The sequence below is a fragment of the Cupressus sempervirens genome, chromosome 5 (genome assembly GCF_028749045.1).
Source record: "Cupressus sempervirens isolate cs-2001-9-10 chromosome 5, ASM2874904v1, whole genome shotgun sequence".
Taxonomy (NCBI): domain Eukaryota; kingdom Viridiplantae; phylum Streptophyta; class Pinopsida; order Cupressales; family Cupressaceae; genus Cupressus; species Cupressus sempervirens.
Genome location: NC_143122.1, coordinates 428,379,746 through 428,399,533, shown reverse-complemented (window position 1 = coordinate 428,399,533; position 19,788 = coordinate 428,379,746). Strand labels below are relative to the sequence as shown.

The 19,788-nt window shown below is 32.4% G+C and overlaps 1 protein-coding gene across 1 annotated transcript in view; it reads left to right on the top strand.

Moving 5' to 3' along the window:
* LOC149556620 (uncharacterized) overlaps positions 1 to 19,272 on the top strand; it is a 41,998-nt gene extending 22,726 nt beyond the window's left edge. The window contains exons 2-4 of the mRNA XM_089829930.1: positions 18,426 to 18,496; positions 18,662 to 18,754; positions 18,868 to 19,272. Of these exons, the coding sequence (XP_089686056.1) occupies positions 18,426 to 18,496; positions 18,662 to 18,754; positions 18,868 to 18,994 (291 nt within the window). The 3' untranslated portion in view covers positions 18,995 to 19,272. The remainder of the gene's footprint in view (positions 1 to 18,425; positions 18,497 to 18,661; positions 18,755 to 18,867) is intronic.
* Positions 19,273 to 19,788: the final 516 nt, after the last annotated feature.

Below are 19,788 nucleotides of genomic sequence, written 5' to 3'. Positions count from 1 at the left end.
CCTTGATTCACTCTACTAAAAGATGTATCAGTACCCAATCCTTCAGTTAGCACTGTAATGCTTGATTATATCCTCTTTTCACCGTCTGATCCTTCTCTGATCTAATATCACTTTGTTCTACACTTTACTACTCTATTTAATCACTTTGCTTATTTCACCTTCAAACTTTGTTTTGGTATCCAAACCTTGCTCATGTGTATACATTCTCACCATACTGAAAATAGGGTTCAGATCCTCCTTATATAACTGACTGGATAATGTTCTAGATCAAGATCAACAATCCAAATTTCTCCTTTTTGCCACTTAAACCTTCCATTTTTTTGATTGGTTAAATACATTGCATAGGGACTAATGATCAATGCCAAAATATGTAATCTACTCCTTAAATTACTCATTGATCATTAAAACATGCAATAAGTTGACCAAAAATGGTTTACCTCATTGTTTATACAATATGTCAAAACTGGTTCACTCGACACATGAACACTCTAATACTCAGTCATGACTAATCTTCATGTTGTTCTTTGGCTTTTAAATGCTCAAGACTCATTATATAACTTGGCATGAACTGACTCGGTGTTGCTTAGTGCAAACTAACTTCTATCTTACTTGACATGTATAAGAGCATTAGGCGACCACAAACTTACTTGGCGATAACAATTGCTTGGCCTTGACTAAAATATGAACAAGCCTAAATACATTACTTGACCTTAGTAGGATGGCTCGGTTGCAGTGATGACCGACCAACTCTTCCATGTAAATGACTAAGTGTTTGACACAAATAAACTTCAATAACAATTACTTGGTGATCTTATTCAATTTCACAATTCACTTTTACAATCAATTTACTCCAAACTGTTATCTCATTATTCATTACTATACCAAGTATTATAAATTAACTTAGATTTTACCTAGTTGTTACCGACTTGCAGTAATAAGTAAATATCATGAAAAATCAACTTGCAACATAACAACAAACATAATTGACACCATGAATTTTAACGTGGAAACTTTATAAAGGGAAAACCCACCTAGGAATGACAACCCAATAATTTCACTCTTCTAAAGTGAGCTCTATTAAGAGCCAACCTTGTTAAAGGTTTACATACACATTGTTAATGTGACTTGGTTAGAGGATTTACACCAAAATATCATCTAGACCTTATCACTCCTCAATCATGTCTAAAGAGTGGTCATCTCAAAAGGACTTACAAACATCACTAATTGATGTTACCATATAGGATTTTGTAGACTTGTTAGGTCCACTTGATTAAGAAATTTGTCTGATGCAATGGTAAGAAAGTAATAGTTCAAATGATTCATTAGGTTTAGCACTACCTTGCTTGTTCAAATCTTTGTTCTACTTAGTCACCTTCTGATCTCTTTCTTCTGACTAATTCACTCCTTTTTCTTTCACTCTGTAGTTAACTATGCTTGTTTCTAGCTTCTTTCATCTTCAAAAAATTCACACTTTGACCTTATTTCTCCAACAATTCCACCAATGATTAGCAACCAATTTTTTTCTCAAGAATCTCCTTCAATAGTAGTCTCTTTTCTTCTAGCTTCTTCTAGGTTTTTCCACTTAACCACATCTTTAGATCTTAGATTCATTGCATTTAGTCACTTCAAAAATATAAATTTTATTAAACCTTGTGCTCATCCTTATCTAGCTTAAATCTCCATCATCGTATCTTCATTGTATTTTCCTAGTCGTAGATCTTGTAACTAACTTAAATGACTTTAGCCTTCGAACACCTCGAACATTCTTAATTTTTATCATAAGTCAACCTTAATTTCTATTTTCCTTTACTTTTTCTTCTAGTTGTTAGTCAGTAAATATAACATTTTACTCAGGTAATATATCACTCGGTTAACACTAAACTTACTCAATTAACACTAATATTTTAAATTTTACTTTGTCAATAGCTCGGTGACAACTATAGTCACTTGGTGATCACTATCATCCTTATTTCACCTTGTTACTTAGTGCAGCTTGTATAAATCATTACATTACAAGATTTACATGACTGTAAAAATATCAAACCAATATTTCATTATCACTATCCAACTCATTCAAGTGCCCATTGAATGCCATACTTATCAACTCTAGTATCGGCATACTTTCTTCAAATCCTCTTCATCAATCAAATGATATGGAACTCTATTGAATTAGCATAATGTCTAATCAACAAAAACTTGACATCAATGACAACATAACAACTAATATTACTATTTTACCTACATTCATAACATTCTCAATTACATCATCAATTGGCGCTAACATAGGGTCCCATTAGGATTCTCTTTAAGATGTTAGACTTCCTCCAAGGCACAAAACTCTGATACCAATTTTTAGGATTAAAGAATATTAGTAGGTGTGAATAAATATTCTAGTACTTTGATCCACATTATGTTTATTGCACAACCAAAAAAATAATGAAATGGAAAGGAAACTAAAACATGATAAGGACACCATGCAAGAACTCATAACACCATATTTTTATTGTAGAACCCTCGCTAAGGGGAAAACTACAATTGGAATTATCAACCACAAAATTACTCTTTAAAGGTAATTATCCTTGTTAAAGGATTAAGTATAATATGGACACTATAAAAGGTTTGTAGGAATGTACAAGGTTTATGTGTGATAATTGCTTATCTACAGTTGCAATCCAACACCTCAATAAGTCATTAGATTCATGGTTAGAAATATTAGATAATTAGACAATATACAAAAAACCATGGTAAAGTGACCGATCACCTTCTATTCAATATGAGTATGATGATCTCAAAAATTTCAAGCTTTTTAGTAACTATAGATGCTATTGAAACAATGTATTTAGTATGAATGCAATTAATTTATACTTTTGGATTTTTGTACGCAATAATAAGAATGAATCTAGATGATTTAAATAACGATGCAAATAATATATATGAACTCAATAACAACAATGATCTTCAATAACAAGGATGCACAACATCACTAGAGAAAATTCAACATTATAACTTTACTCTTCAATTGCTCATAAGAATAAAATGTAAGAGGCCTTCTTTTATAGGTCCCAAGGATAAGCTCGAGTTGAGTTTGATCCATGCACTTCCTATTGATCAATTACCTTGGAAGGTGGAAGCACATTTACCTTTCCTAATTTGGAGTGATGAGAGAGTTAACTAATCCATCGATATAGCTAACTCTCTTTTTATAGCATTAATGTAAAGGATCAGTTAACTTGCCTTTCGAATTTATGCATAGTCAACTCCTTTATTTACTTTTTTATTCACATTTTAGATTTGAACTCAACTTTTCACTTAAACTCTATTTTTGAATTATGTTTATCTATCTTAGAACTTCAAAGAAGATAATTGAAGATAATAGAATATTGATCCTGTTTAATAGGATTTTCTTAATTTATGAATATTTAATTCAATAATTGATATTCTTAGTGCTTTAGTTCAATTTAATCATTTAAATTACTTTTTCATGTGTAATTGGAAAATGGGTTCAATTTAATTTACGTGCTAGGATATTTCAGTAAATTAATTGATTTAGGATGATTTGATTGCCAATTAATGTCGATATTCAAGAATTAATTGATTTTTGATGATTATTGCAAGTTAATGATTTTATGCAATTTGATACTCACATCAAAGTAGATCATAGAAATAGATGTGCCTTTTGGTTAGGACTTTTGATAAGTTTAGGTTGATGATTAGGATTAGTGACATCTATTTTAGAAGACCATTTTTAGGTAATTACATTTGCCCCTCTTTGATTTGATGTGTGATCAATGCATTTGTTCAAAGAATATTTTATGTTTGAAGAACAAGACAACTTCAAGTGGTTTGATGAAGTCATTCTTGAAAAGATTGAGAGATGAAATTGACTTTGAGCTTTATTATATGAAGACCAATTGATGATAAAGAAAGAAAAACAAACTTTGAACTTGGTCAAACAAAGGTCGATTGACAAGCAAAATTGATTCCTACCTAGATTGAACAAATGTTGATTGATACACAAAATTGACTCTGAATTTGATTTAAAAAATATCAATTGATAAGATAGATAAACCAGCTTTGAACTTAATTGAACAAATGTTGATTCATCAGGTAAATTGAATCCAAACTTGACTGAACTAAGATGAATTGAACCAAAGAGAAACTGACTTTGAACTTGATCAAATGAGGATCAATTGAACCAAAGAGAAACTGACTTTGAACTCAATCAAATAAAGAACAACTGAAATAGATAGATAAACCAAATTTGAACTTGATTAAGCAAAGGTTGATTGTACAAGATAAATTAACTTCAAACTTGATTGAATGAAAGTTAATTGATATAAGAAAGTGACTTAAAACTTGATTGAAAAGAGGATTAGTTGAGTTAGACAAATTGACTCCAAACTTGATTGAATGAAGACCAGTTCAGATAAGAAATTAACTTTGAACTTGATTGAACAAAGGTCACTTGATCAAAAGAACCGATTCTGAACTTGATTGAAAAAAGATTGACCAATGAGACAAATTGACTCTGAATGGGATTGAACGAAAATCAATTTAGATAGAGACTAGAATATTTAGTTTGATATGGATCGATGAAATCGATATGACCCTAGTGATAAAATTACCCCCAGAGAAGATGAATTTCAATTTTGAGTAGGTTGATAAATTGATAGATGTGATGATGCATTCATCCTACCCCCGCAGGAGTGAAATCAGAGGATGATACATAAATTGATAATTTGAAGCAGCTTGATAAAAGAATTATATTAATGATGACTATAAATAATATATAGTTAATTAGATTTGATTACAAAAGTTTTAGAGCATTTTCTACATCGATTTGAGGTCCTATTGACCAAGTTTGACCTTGGTCAACCAAATTTTGACCTTGGTCGACCAAAATTGACTTGTTTTGATGAAGTTCAAAAGTTTGATAATTATTATTTTTTGATTATGTTTGGAGGTTGATTTTACATCACAGTTATTGATTTTTCACAAGATAGTTGATGTTAAATTTTGATTTTGATCTTGTAAATGGACTCAAGACTATCTTGTGAGAAAATGACGATAACATAATGTGATTGAGAACTATTTTCCTTCTATTCCTATATGCAATTTAAAGTAATCATACCATGCTTATAAAAATACAAATATATAATGAATGAAAACCCAAGACTTAGTCACTGAATTTATATCTTATTTTCATCACTCACTATTTCATGGATATCAAATGTCGGTACAATCCTCATTGGCTAGAACACCACAAGGATATGAGTATGGTATTTTTTTTTTCTTTTTTTGGTTTTTCTTTGATTCGATCAATGTCAAAAGTAGACATAAGCATCAAGGCATAAATGCCAAGATGACCAAAATGTTTCTCATATACAAGCTTGTCAGGCATGCTATAGATTCTTCTCGTGCTATGCAATTTTGATGGTTATGTCTGCAATGACCCCTTTTTGTTCATAACCTGAGACATAATACAACTTTATCTACCCGTAGTGGCCTGCAAATTTAGATCCCGAGGTGGTTATCTGAATTACAATAGCAATGAGAAATCACTCAAACAGATAAGGAGAAGTTCCAACCTCACCAAAGTGTCCAAAAAAATGAGTAGAGGTAAACATGACCATCCAAAACATGATGAAGACTCTCATAGTGGATGCCTCGCTTATTTGGACCCAAAGGATCAATGGAACAAAACCAATAAGAAGAAAAAAAAGAAAAGATCATGCCCTGTGTCATCACTCCTCTAGTCAAGATAGAAATGCCCAAGTCATTCGAGGGAGAATAATAAGGAAAAATTAATACAAAGAAAATTCTAGTATAACTCAAGCATATTTCAAATTTTGTTTCATGTTAACAAGTACAATTTCCTGCCATGTTTGATGTTCAAGGTACTAGTGTTCAAAACCCTTCAATGACTAGGAGGCTGGTAACTAACTTATATTAGATGAACAATAACTAACACAAGGATAACCAAAGTTAGATGCTTAGGATATTGCCCTCTACTATATGTTGATTACCCTAAGACTATGACATTCATCATTTTTATTCCACGGTGATCTTAGAAGGGTTATGAAAGTAACCGAAAGCTATGGACAAGCTAAATAGTAAATGAAAGTGAGAAATGCATGAAAGAAAAGCACTTAAAAGTAGGGAAAAATACAAGCAAAGAAAAGCAGTAAATGGCCACGAGACACATTAATAAATGGAGCACTTTGAAACTAGAGGCATCTATTTACCACATTTTCACCTTCGTGGGAGAAATTATATTTTTGCTACCAAGAAGTCAATATGCCAAGTTTTTATCAAGGCACTTTTTTCTTCTTTTTCCATTTTTTTGTATTTTTGATCTTTTGATGTTTTTGATATTATCAAGGTGCCTATTATTAGGTTCTCATTAGGATGATAATATTTTTAGACACTTTTTTTTAATTGTTTTTCATTTTTTAGGATGTTTAAATATATACAAAAAGATTCTCAAAATATCAGCTATATAATTTATTCAAATGTAGGATATTGAAGGGTCCCCTAGTTGTTCTCCTTCGATTGTTGATAACTAATATGCGCTAGACCTAAAGATTGTAGTAACAATGTATAGACCAAGTCAATTTGGTTCAAACTTACCCTTATGCTATTTGTTTTGTTAATTCTATGGATTCTCTCTCAGAACAACATCACCTACCTGAAATTATGTAGGTCATACTTTTTTGTAGTAGCTCTTTGACATTACCTTATGATAAGCTCTTAGGTGATCAAACACCACTTTATGATGCTCATTATCCAGCAGTTCAAGTTTTTATAGCCTAGATATTCTATGATCATCATCAATAATAAGACCTTTTAGAGAAACCCACATAGTGAGAATCTCAACCTTAATAAGTAGTAAAACTTTTTCTACATACACCAAAGCAAAGGGCACTACAGTAGTAGGTGTACTGATACTTGTTCGATAAGCCCACATAGTTGGATTTGGTTGAAGGTATCATTCCCTCCCACATTTGGTAACAATTTGATGTAGGATCTTCAGTAAGGTTTTGTTTAATGCTTTTTCTTGTCCATTTCCCTAAGGATAGTAAATGGAAGACTACTTGTTTTTATCTTGAACTTAGCATAGAGTTGTTTGAGATCCTTGTTCAAAATTGTCCCCTATTATAAGTGATGATGGAAGAGGCAATATCATCACTACAAATGATATAGTTCAAGATGAACATTGCTACTTATTTACCAATGGCTTAAGTGAGAGATACTACCTCTACCAACTTTTTAAAATACTTAGTTGTTGTGATGATAAACTTATGTCTATTCGATGAAGATGGGTAAATTTGTCCTATCATATCATAGGTCCATTGTTGGAATAGACAAAGCATGACAAACCTTATAAGCTCTATAGTTGGAGCATGGATTAGATTACCATAAAGCTAGAACATCTTGCAAGATTTGACAAATTTTATAGCTTCTCTTTCCATTTCTAGCCAATAGTAACCTATTCTTAGTATTTTACGAGCTAATGTTAGGCTCCTTGAGCATGACACATAAATGCCTTTGTGTACATTAAATAATGTGCATTTGGACACATCATGTTCTAGACACCTAAGTAGGGTACCATCTAGACCTCGTCTACATCAATCATTTTCTATAACTACATACTATGAAGCATTTTAGATAAGATTACATTTTTCATTTCAAATAAGGTTTCCTAGAATAATTTGGTTTCGAAGATAAGAATAGATATGATGGTGGTGAGATGAGTTATGTCCTGTGATAGAATAGACCATCTAAGAATCATGAGAATTATAGGTTTGGTAGAATAATGTCTCCACCAATAATTCATAATGTAAATTATTCTCTAACATTTGTAACATCGAGGTAAGAGTTTCCATAACATCAATTGCTTTGCTTTCAACCCTTGGAACATGTAGAAAGGTAACATATGTGAAGTACTTATTAAGAATATCTACCATCCTCTTATAGGGTAATGAATTTTCATCTTTTGTCTAGTATACGCCATTCACTTGATTTATCACTAGTTGTGAATCTCCATATATATGCAATTCATATACCTTCCATTCAATGGTCATTGTCATACCATTGATCAAGGCTTTATATTCTTCAATGTTATTGGTACAAGGGAACAATATCTTGTATGCCTTGGGTAATGAATACAGTTGAGCCATAATAAATGAAGTTCCAACATTAGATCCTTATTGTGTGAACGATCCATCAAATATCATCTTTTAGATTTGTTTTGTTAGAAGCATGATAGAATCATTTGGAAACTCAACATTCGGGGGTCAATCATCATGCAATGGTTCTTCTACCAACTAATCAACAAATACCTATCCTTATAGAGCTTTCCAATCAACATATTTAATATCAAACTTGCTAAGTATTATGACCCATTTAGATAACCTTCCTATTACCATTGTTTTGTTCAACACATATTTCAATGGATTAGTCTTTGCAATTAGTCTAATAAAATGAGCTAACATGTAGTGTCTAAGATTTTGTGAAGCAAAGACCACTACCAAGAAAACTTTCTCAATGATAGCACGTACTTCATCTCATATAAGACCAAAGTTTTACTGATATAGTAAATTGCTCTTTCTTACTTATTTTCATCTTCTTGTGCTAGTAGTGCCTCCAATGACATGACAATAGCTAATATGTTCAAGATTAATGGCTTCCCTTTAATAAGATGCATCCGAACAGCTGGATTTGTGAGATATTGTGTCAACTGATTTAAGCTTGTTTCATAGTCTTGATTCCACTTATATGCAACTCCTTTGTGTAGAGTTTTAGTAAGTGGTTGTTCTTTGTTTATCAGCTGTGATATAAACCTTCTTACAGATTTTATCCTTTATTGGAACTCTCTTATTTGGCTAATGTTTCAAGCTAGTTCAATTTCCATTATAGTAGTTTACCTTTTTAGAATCTACTTCAATGTCCTTTTTCGATACACTATAGCCCAATAGTTTTTTGGATGTGACTTTGAATTCACACTTCTTTGGATTGGGTTGTAGTTTGAATTTTTCCATTCAATCTAAGATTGGACTTAAATCTACTAAATGTATATTCTTTCCATAGATTTAGCTAAAGTATCATTCATGCAATCTTCCACAGTCTTGTGCATCATATCATGAAATATAGTCCTCATGGCACATTGATATGTTGCTCCAATGTTCTTTAGACCAAAGGGCAAAATATTCCAACATAATGTTCCCCAAGCACAAGTAAAAGTTATCTTTTCTTGATCTTTAGGTGCAACCTTGATTTGATTGTATCCAAAGAATCCATTAATAAGTGAGTACATCTCATATCAAATAGGCAAGTCCACTATCATGACTATATTAAGAGGTGAAAAGTCATCCTTCATACATGCCTTATTTGCATCTCCAAAATCTTTGCACACCCTTGCTCATTTGTTGGGTTTAAAATAGGCATGATATTGGAGATCCTCTCAACATATTCAATTGCTATAATGAATCCTACATTTAGCAACTTCTATAACTCAACTTTGATCAGTAATGTTGTATGAGGAGGTATCTTTCTTAGCTTATATTTCATAGGTTTTGTTCCAAGTGCAATAGATAAATGATACATGATTAGATTAGGGTAGTGACCCGACATATCATAACATGTCCATGCAAAATTAATCTTCTTTTCTTTAAATAATGTTGTGAAATATTTATTTTATTTCTATGATAGAGATTAAGCTAAGTGCATACTCTGTGGACTCTCCTCTATTCCTAGGTTCATTGGTTGTGTTGGTTCTATCAACATTAATGATCGTTCTTGGAAGTGACTCAGGAGAACATCAAATATCCCATTTTTAGGCACCTCAATGAGGTTTTCAACTTCATATACATATTTTATTATTATTATTTTTAGTTCTGACACTGACACAATGTGGTTTTCACCATTAGAGTGGTTATTCTTTTTATTTTTTATTTTTGTGATTGAGATTTTTGATGTGCACCCCTATGATATTCACACTTGATTTGCTAGTGGAAGATGTTTCAAGTTCAAAAACATTTAGGTAACAGGCCAAAGCATAGGCATTTTGGAACACAGGAAATTCATTGGATGTTTTATCAAAGTTCTAATCAACAAGCTCAGGATGTATGAGGGGAAGAGGGTTGATTGGTTCAAGTGAGTTCATGAAAGGTTCATCAAAAACATGGACTAACAAGTCAAGTCCTAAAGAAATCTCATCCAAAGGTGTATTCAGATCACCATAAGACCTAACATCATAAGTATTAGACCCATTAACATAAGTGGAACCAAATTGATTTGGCCTAACACCAGACCCTTCTCCTACGTTGAGTGAGTTTTCATAGCTATGAACTTTATCTATATCCTTTTATATGGTAGCCTCAAAGAATGAATCAAACTCATATTCACAAGAATTAGTATTGCAAGGAGGTAAGTTAAGTTATTCTTCTATAATCATAGGTACTCATTCTCCACTTTCATTATCTTTCTCAACTCCTTCCATTGGTTAAGTTTGACTATATTATTATGTTTAAAATTTTGTAGGAATGTAGATCTTATTCAAATAATCTATATTAGCTATATGAATATAATATAATTGTTAAGGGTTCTCTACTAGATTGATGTTGTCTCTTCTGAATTACCATCCCCTTTAACATTGTTAACTTATGGAGCTCACTCAACATAAACACAAAGCATATTAGATATGTTATGTGGAATAGGAAATGGAGATGGGTCCGCATCATGCAAGCTCTCATTTTGATTCTTAGAGACTGGTATAAGCTTTTTCTTTCTTAGGTGGAATGACATCTTTCAAAATCCTAGGCCCATTTTATCATTAGGCCACCTGAATTTTAGCCTCAACTAGATGTATTAAACCTTTGTTATTCTTACCAACTAGACCTTTTCCTTTGTATCCCATTATTTTCATCAACTTATAACCTCTTCCATAATTCAACCTCTTTCATATTTCTTAGGTGATATTTCACAATGTTTTACTTCTTTGTCTTCCTCTTCTCCTTTGGACAACCAAGCCAAAACAATTCTTTTTTCATCCTTATCATCTAGAGGTATAGTTTCTTGTATGAAGGTTCCATCATGAATAGTTTATTCTTGAAACTTTGATGGTCTCATATCCTCGAAAAGTCTACCATAGTATCAAGGATATGGTGGGAGAGATGTTAAGGACAACACTGGTTCTAGTTTTTACTCCTACATTATTGTATCTTTTAATTTTAGAGACTTCAACATCATGATTATCAGTAGATTCCCTATTGTGTGGCACAAATGTGTTAGTAGATTGTTTCAGTGCATTACAATCGTAGCTAGAATCAACATGTATAGACACCTCTAGTTTTTTTTGGGGAAACTTTATGCATTGATGGTATGTTGAATGTACAACTTGCAATTCATGTACCCGGGGCCTTCCCAATAAGATATTGTATGACAGTGATAGATCTAGCACTTGGCAAATTACATCTGTCCATAGGTTCAACTCTGATAGGTAACACACCAAGTCCTTTTGATGCCCTTTCTTCTTCATCATAAGCTTTGATTCTTATTTTCTTGTGAGGGTCAATAACATGTTCAGGAAAACCAAGTTGTCAAATTAGAATGTAAGGACATATATTAAGACCAACTCCTCCATCTACTAATACACATTTAAGACATGACTTATGTATTAATATGAAATACTTGATTATGCAGGTGACTCGAAGAGTTATCATCTTCTTCAGAAAAGGATAGGTAATGTGGCAAGGTTAAGTCTCCCACTATATATTGAAATGGATCCAAGTCTAAGTCTTTAGGTATGTTTGCCTTAGTGGGGACTTTGTCTAAGATTTCCTTGTTTGCAAGTGAGATTTTTAGTAGTTCAAAGATTGCGATTTGAGTGTTGATGTGTTGTAGTTGTTGAAGAATATGACAACTGGTTCCATTAGAGGAAGATGCTTTCTTTGAATTCTTAGTTGTAGTCACAATAGTCAGTTTGTCTTTGGATGGTTGATATTTTGATGAAGGTTCAACTTCCTTAAGAATATTCTTTGCTCTTGATCTGGTTATGACATTTGCTATTTCAGGATCCATGTTTGGTCCTTTGAAAATGATCATGGTGAAATGTTCTATTTTGACTAGTTCTAGCATGTGAATTATGTTGTCATCGTTGGAGTATATGTACTTTAATATTTTTCTTGGATTTGGATCCTTTGCCTGTTTCATATTTGGGAGAGGGCTCTTTGAAAGCTTTATGATTAGAGTTTGTGTTATGCCCATCTACCACCATATCTCCAGATTCTATGAGATCCTGGATTGTGTGTTTAATTTTCATAGATTTTATCATTTTATGACCTTTGTTCTGATGGATATCCCAGTAATCATTATTGTTCCACCATTTTGGTTTGACTTCAAAATCATATGGTCTTGAATTATACAGTAAGGTTATGATGTTATTATGAAATAAAGTCTTAAAAACTACTTCCAAAGGTTTGTATAGGAACCCAGAGTCTATCTTTGAAGACGTCTCTTGTAATTTTAGAGGTTGAGGCACTTTTATCAGCAATCTTACTAGCTTGCATGTTACTTGTCGAATTGAAAACAATTTTAGTTGCCTTAGGAGTTACAGTATCAGGTACTCCATCATTTACAACATCATAGTTCTTATTTCAATACTTGCTCTTGTCTTTGTTGGAGCTAGATCCCTATTTAGTTTCTTTGTGTAAGGATATCTCTCCTTTCTCAACCATGAAGTCCTCTATCCTTACATCTTTTCTAATCATCTCATCAAATGAAGAGGGTCCTTGCAATTGTAGTTTATAACCCATCTTCAATATGATATTATCCATGAAGATTTCATATCTCTCATCCTCGAGGACCCTTCGAAAATACTTATAATATAGTTGCCTCCATCTTTGCTTAACATTACACAAATCCTTCATAGTAACCAAATGTTGAATGTTCTAGAAGTACTATTGTACAAAAAAATTTCAATTTCATAAAAAGTTTTAATTATTGGAGGCAACTTGGAAAACCATTCCATAGCTTTTCCACCTAAGCTTGGTGGAAACAAGAACATAAGGTACATTTGGTCATGTATGAACTCCATATAGAGGGCACCAAATTCTCTCAAACGATCTTGGGGGTCATATGTACCCAAGTATTTTATTTTCATAGTTTAATATTTTGAATCTTATAGGGAAAGGAGCCATGTACATGTTCTTGTTAAAAGGGAATGGACAAATGACATCAAATGAGTATTTCACGGGAGGTTTGTCTTTATCTTTCTTTATTTGTTCCATTGTGTTGGCATAGCTTGCATCTATTTAGTTAGAAGAGACATAGGAGTTTCTTCTTCCTTTGTGACAAGAGTTTCAACATTAAAGTATTTAGGTGATTAATTGGCTCCTTCAAGAGAAAGTTCAAGGAAATATCTTTACTTTTCTTGTTTCATCAACAAGTCCATCATTTTATGAAAGTTTTTTCTATTTTGACATTTTTCAATTTCTTTAGGAGGTAGTACATTGTCCTTTGAACCTCAAGGGATATTGTTGTCATTCTAATCCCTAGTGTTCCTTTGTCATTCATTATTTTTAATATTGTGTTTAGACATCACTTTAGAAGGTTATCTAGCTAATATTTCAATGTTAGGTCCAACTAGTGTTTATGTTCTACTCTTAGTGATATACTCAAGTTTAGGAGATGAGTTGTCAAAAATATTATCAACAAATTATTCTTGAAATAGAGGGTTGGTATTTTTAGTAAATGTTAGTTTTATGTAAGAGTGTTTCTTTGGTGATGGAGATCTATTTGACTCGCTAGAGAACACCAAGACTCGAGAAGGACTCTTACCCTTTCTAGATCGTTCAACAATTAGTTTTTTAGCATTCCTAGTTTCAGTAGGCATCAAGAGGTGTAATAGCAATAGTATGATAAGTTTAGACCAAGATCACATTTCAAATTTTATCTCAATTTGGATGTAGATAAAAGTGGGGTGAAGCACAACAAGGTATGAGCTATCAAAGTAATGACTAAATAACCTAGATGGTAACTCTCATAACAACAAGTGTGATGACATAGTTTGATAACAATATATTTAATGAGATAAAGGAGAATATTTTGATGCAAATTGAGAGTTTTAACATAGTTTCACTTGCATATTTTAGATGTAAATGTGACTATTAAAGACATAGGATGACAAATGTAACTACCAGAAAAAGACCAAATCAAATAGTGGACCAAACAGATGAAAAAGAGTTCTTTGTTTTGTAATTTTCGTACAATATCATATGAGTAAATGCTTTCCCAGGTGACACCTTTCTAGAATCATGTGAATAAATGCTAGAGTAGATAAGTAAAGGCGTCGATCTAATAAAATTTTGGTAGTAATTGAGCAATCTTTCACATGAAAAATAAGGGGTTCCGAGGTGATAATAAGGCAATTGCTAAGCAATAAAAGAAATGAAAAAGGTCCTAAGATTTTGACTCATATGACTATTCTTAGCAAACAAGGTGAGTAAACAACATAACTTCCTATATTTTGATAGTTTGACAGTTTCATGGGCAAATTTTGACGACATAATGACATGTATAATTTTCAGATATACTAGGACCAGGTTTAATGATAGTATGGTGAACAAGACAATAGCCACAAGAGACAAAGCAATCTCATGGAAAAAAAAATGGGGAGTCTGACTCAAGGACAAATACAAAAGTATCTATGTTCTTAGATGTTTCCACAAGTAGACAACAACAAAGACACTTCAAGCATAGAACTACCCGAGGACAAATTGGTATGATCTCAAAACCTTTGCTCACACTAAATATCTCATGAATATTGTCATGTTGGGGGATAAGTGAACCTTGTGCTCAAAGAAATCCATGCATGTTTGCGTATCATGGAGTATAGATGGTGAGTGGAAAAAAATCTTCTAATAATTAGGGTAATCCACTGGATCCTTCCTGCATGTAGATTAAGAGACTTTCAAAGGTGTTTCGAGTAGCTTCTATCTTAGAGTTTGTAATATGGATTCTGTTTGTAACTATTTTCAATGACCCTACAAGAAGGGTTAAGGGTTTTTCACACCCCTCACAAGAACTCAAATATAAGGTAGTCTCATAAACAATATTTCGAGTTTTAGCGCCTACACACATACTAGTGTATTCCATTGTATTTCTATGAGTACAAGGATGATGATGGTTTTACAATCAAGATTAAAACTCGAAGGCCTCACACATTCACCAGAGTAAAACATAATAAAATAACTATGCCACCCAAGGCTTTAGTCTCAAGGGTGATTTAATTGATTATAGTGGGTTGGATTAACCAAGTTTGCTTGTTCCCACTTGGGTCATTCTTGTGATACTTTTTTACTCAGTGGTAGGCCCTCTAAAGGGACTCACGAGACTTAGAAAAAATTTTAGGGTCAAGATTTATGATTGGACGAAGAAGGCCAAGAGCATACTCTCCTATCCTTAGACTCTTGAAAAACACATCAAATAGATCTAGTAATTTGTGAATTAAACCCCCTTAAGAGAATTCCCAATTCAATGCTTTTGGGTTTCTGATTGGACTGAGATGGCCAAAAGCATAATTCCCTAACTTATAAATTGGACAAACTTACAAAGCGTTATGATTCCTATAAATGAAAAGAAATATTGAAGACATAATGTTTGCTTAAATTTTCCTAGGCAACCTGCATAAATAATTCGTCAATAGTTTTCTTATATGAGAATCTTCAAGAATATGTCATACAAAAACATGTTAAGGTGTTCAAAACTGGATCACCACAAAGCACCAATCCATGCTAGTCTACGACTAGCATTAGTAATGATCAAAATGTGAATTTTAAACCTTGAAAATTTATCGTTGTCTATGAAATGATAGAGAAAGATGGAAATAAAACTTGTACGATAATTTAATGTTACCAAACAAGTAAATAGGATCCTGTACAAAATAGGATCCAATGTTAGGTGATGATTTAGAAAAGTTGAGTGCTCGTATGACACAAGATTGCTTGATATATGAAAGAACTCAAGAAATGTTTTCTCGTAGGAGTCTACATCTAGGGCCATACGACAATTTACTAGAATTGTAAAAAAACTAAATTAAAAAAAAAGTTTAAAAAAATTGCAAAATTGAGCTAAAAAACTAATTTTTTGACTCTACAGTAGCTGCCATAAATGTGTGTGTAAAAATTGGTTACCTACAACTGTGACACAACACCTCAATACACCATTAGATTCATGGTTAGAAAATATAGATAATCAAACAAAATATATAAAAAGATGATAAAGCGACCTATTGCCTTCTATTTAATGAGTATGATGCCCTCAAATGTTTCAAGTTTTTTAAGTATGATGCCCTCAAATGTTTCAAGTTTTTTAGTGACAATAGATGTTATTGAAACAAAGGATTTAGTATGAATGCAATTAATCCATTTTATTATTATTTTTGTATGCAATAATAAGGATGGATCTAGATGATCAAAATATCAATTAATCTATATGAACTCAATAATAGCAATGATCTTCAATGACAAGGATGCACAATATCACTAAAGCAAATTCAACATTACAACTTTAATCTTCAATTGCACATAAGAAATAAGAGGTTTTCTTTGATATGTCCCACATATGAGTTTGAGTTGAGTTTAATCCATGCACTTCCTGTTGATTAGATACCTTAGGAGTTGGAAGTAGAGTTAACTTTCCAGATTTGAAGTGATAAGAGATTTAACCAACCCATCCAATGTAGATGCTCAGTTAGCTTACTCACTTTTAATAGCAACAATGTAAAGGTTCACTTAACTTGCCTTTCTGATCTATGTGTAGTCAATTGCTTTATTTACTTCTTGATTTCATGTTTCAGATTTGAACTCAACTTTTCACTCAAACACTATTTTTGAATTGTTTTTATCAAATTTAGAATATTGGAAAAGATAATTGAATATTTGTCTCATTTAATAGGTTTTTCTCAATTTATGAATATTTAATTCAATGATTGATATTTTTAGAGATTTAATTCAATCTACTCATTTTAATTACTTTTTCATGTGTAATTGGAAAATGGGTTTAATTTAATTAAGACATTTAATTAGGCAGTCACCCACTCCTTTAGAAAACTCAGGGCTACAAACCTACGTGTAAAAACTCATATAATTACAAAATAATTGGGCTACAACTTAGATTTGGACTACAATCCAAAATAGAGTTGTTACATAGCATCATACATTCTTGATTATCTTAAATGTAACCACACTATCCATTTTCTTATTATCCTCTACCTTTTTGCATCAACAACTGATCACAAACTTAGGATAATCTTCATTGATCCTATCATTTTTATATCACATATCAAATTCCTAAAAACTTGATCTCATATTTGCACCAAAAGCATAACTTAGTCTCCCTAACAAGCATTTAATTAAATGTGTAGAAGATTCCATTATACCTCAATCAAATCACCACATAATAACTTTCTATACTAATATAATACTCTCCATAGTCAACTCTATTATGATCAATCATCAAAACTAAATAACTCATAGATTTACCAAGTTTATCTATGGAATCATTCAACTTTGTTTGTTCTTCATAATTTACTGATAACCCAATACTCAAAATAGAATACCTCATGAATCCTTTATCACTATATCTTGTGATGATCATATTAAACACTTCACTTTGTCTACTATCAGAGTCTAGCTACATAGATCATAACTCTCTAACCTTTATCCATATTGCTCAAAAGTATTTGGTACTATCAGAGTCTAGCTACATAGATCATAACTCTCTAACCTTTATCCATATTGCTCAAAAGTATTTGGTTGTATCTTGTACATTTACACATACTAAAGTCAATTTCCATCACATAAACAATTAGTGGACAAAAATCCTATAAGGTGGCTAAGAGGTATGTGTGTAGTTGCCATCAATGACAAGACACCATCTATTTATTAGGGCTCTCTCTCTCTTCAAATCTTTATATCTATATCTCTTTGTTTATTTTCCCATGTTTTCTCTTCCACATTTTCCTCTTTTCTCTTCCACATTTTCCCCTATCTCTATCTCATTCACTCCACATTTTCTCTGGTTGTATCTCCTTTCTCTACCTCTATATATAAATTCCTATTTGTATCTATACATTTCTGTCACTCTCGCACTACAAATATATCTAGTTCATATCTAACCATATACCTCTCCTCTCCCCTCCATATCCATAAATAATCTCCGTCTCCTTGCTCATGTGACACACCAAAGTGCAAAATATAGTTGTCACATAATTTTGCTTAATTGTCTCAATATTGTTGTCACATAATTTTGCTTAATTGTCTCAATATTGTAGGTCAAATAATTTTGTCTACGTGCATATTTTCTCAATTAGACAAGGTATTGGCTAAAACGTAACTCTTAAAATTGCATCGCATCCACAAAAGTCCAAATTCATAGAACTTGCAGATTTGCAGCAGAGTAAACGATTATCTGTGTTATCAGTCTTTTCGAACCCGTAAGTCACTGGGTGCAATTGATCTGTTGCACGTCATATTGTTTTCCCGAAATTTTCCTGGAAATGATTTTTCGCTTTTATTTTGAAAATTTGGAAGTTCCGTTTCAATCTATTTTTTCGTTGAACAGGGTTTGATTCAACTTTACTCCGAATCTTCTATTTCAGGGGGTGTAGAGATGGATTGGCAAGGGCAAAAGCAATCAGAGATTCTGATGCAGATAATGCTGGTGGTATCTGCTACGATGGCGTTTGTCACAGGTTATTTAATGAGTTCATTTAAGAACATGCTCCTAATCTATGCTGGTGGGGTTGTTCTGACCCTGTTGACTACTGTTCCGGACTGGCCCTTATTTAATCGCCACCCATTGCAGTGGCTCGATCCCAAGGAAGCCGAAATTCATGGCGTTAGGGTTCAGAAGCCCTCCAAACCCCAGCCACAAAATTCAAGTAAGAAGCCCCCAAAAGCTTCCAAGAAGTAGGAATCTGCGTTGCATCTAGAACATGACGGCTATATTTTCGGTTATTTCTTCATTAAGTTTGAAGCACGTGTTTAAGTCAGTTCTTTGCCGAATACCGATGTTTTTTGGTTATCAGTTTTCATACAGTGATAATAAGGGTTGTTTTTTGTCACTTATGGGCTGAGCATATTTTGGAAAGGTTGTTTGTGAATGCTCTGAATGCTATTTTATATACAGTGATGAATTTGTTATTTCTTTTATTGAAAACAATAGACACTTACTATATGAATCACATAAATGCAATTTACAGTCGTAAAACGCAGCTCGTAATGGAGAAGGGTCTATATTAGTTCATTTTGTGGCTTACTGTTCTTTGTAAGATAAAGCAAATGTCGTAAGTCATTTTTTTAAAAATAGTACTTACATTTTTGCAAGGTTGATTCTGAATGCTCTTACGGCTTCTTTGCATACATTGTTTAATTGTGTGGTCTCTTTATTATTTGAAACAATAATCATTTTCGATATAAAGTACGCAAATGCAATTCACCTTTATAAAACACAGCTACTAAGGGAGCAGGGATTATATTAGGTTGCTCTTTGGAATGCACTTCTTTGTCTAATTGAGCAAACATTGTAAGTCATTTATTTTCTTCTCCTAATTTTTAAATTGTTGCGCTAATTTTCTTTAGGTTGATTGTGAATGCTCTTGCTGCTATTATACACAAAAATTGATGAACTGACCCTTCTTTTATTTAAAACAATGATTAAACATGATACAAAGTACATAAAATGCAATTTACTTTTGAAAGCGACAGCTGGGAGCAGAGCAAGGAT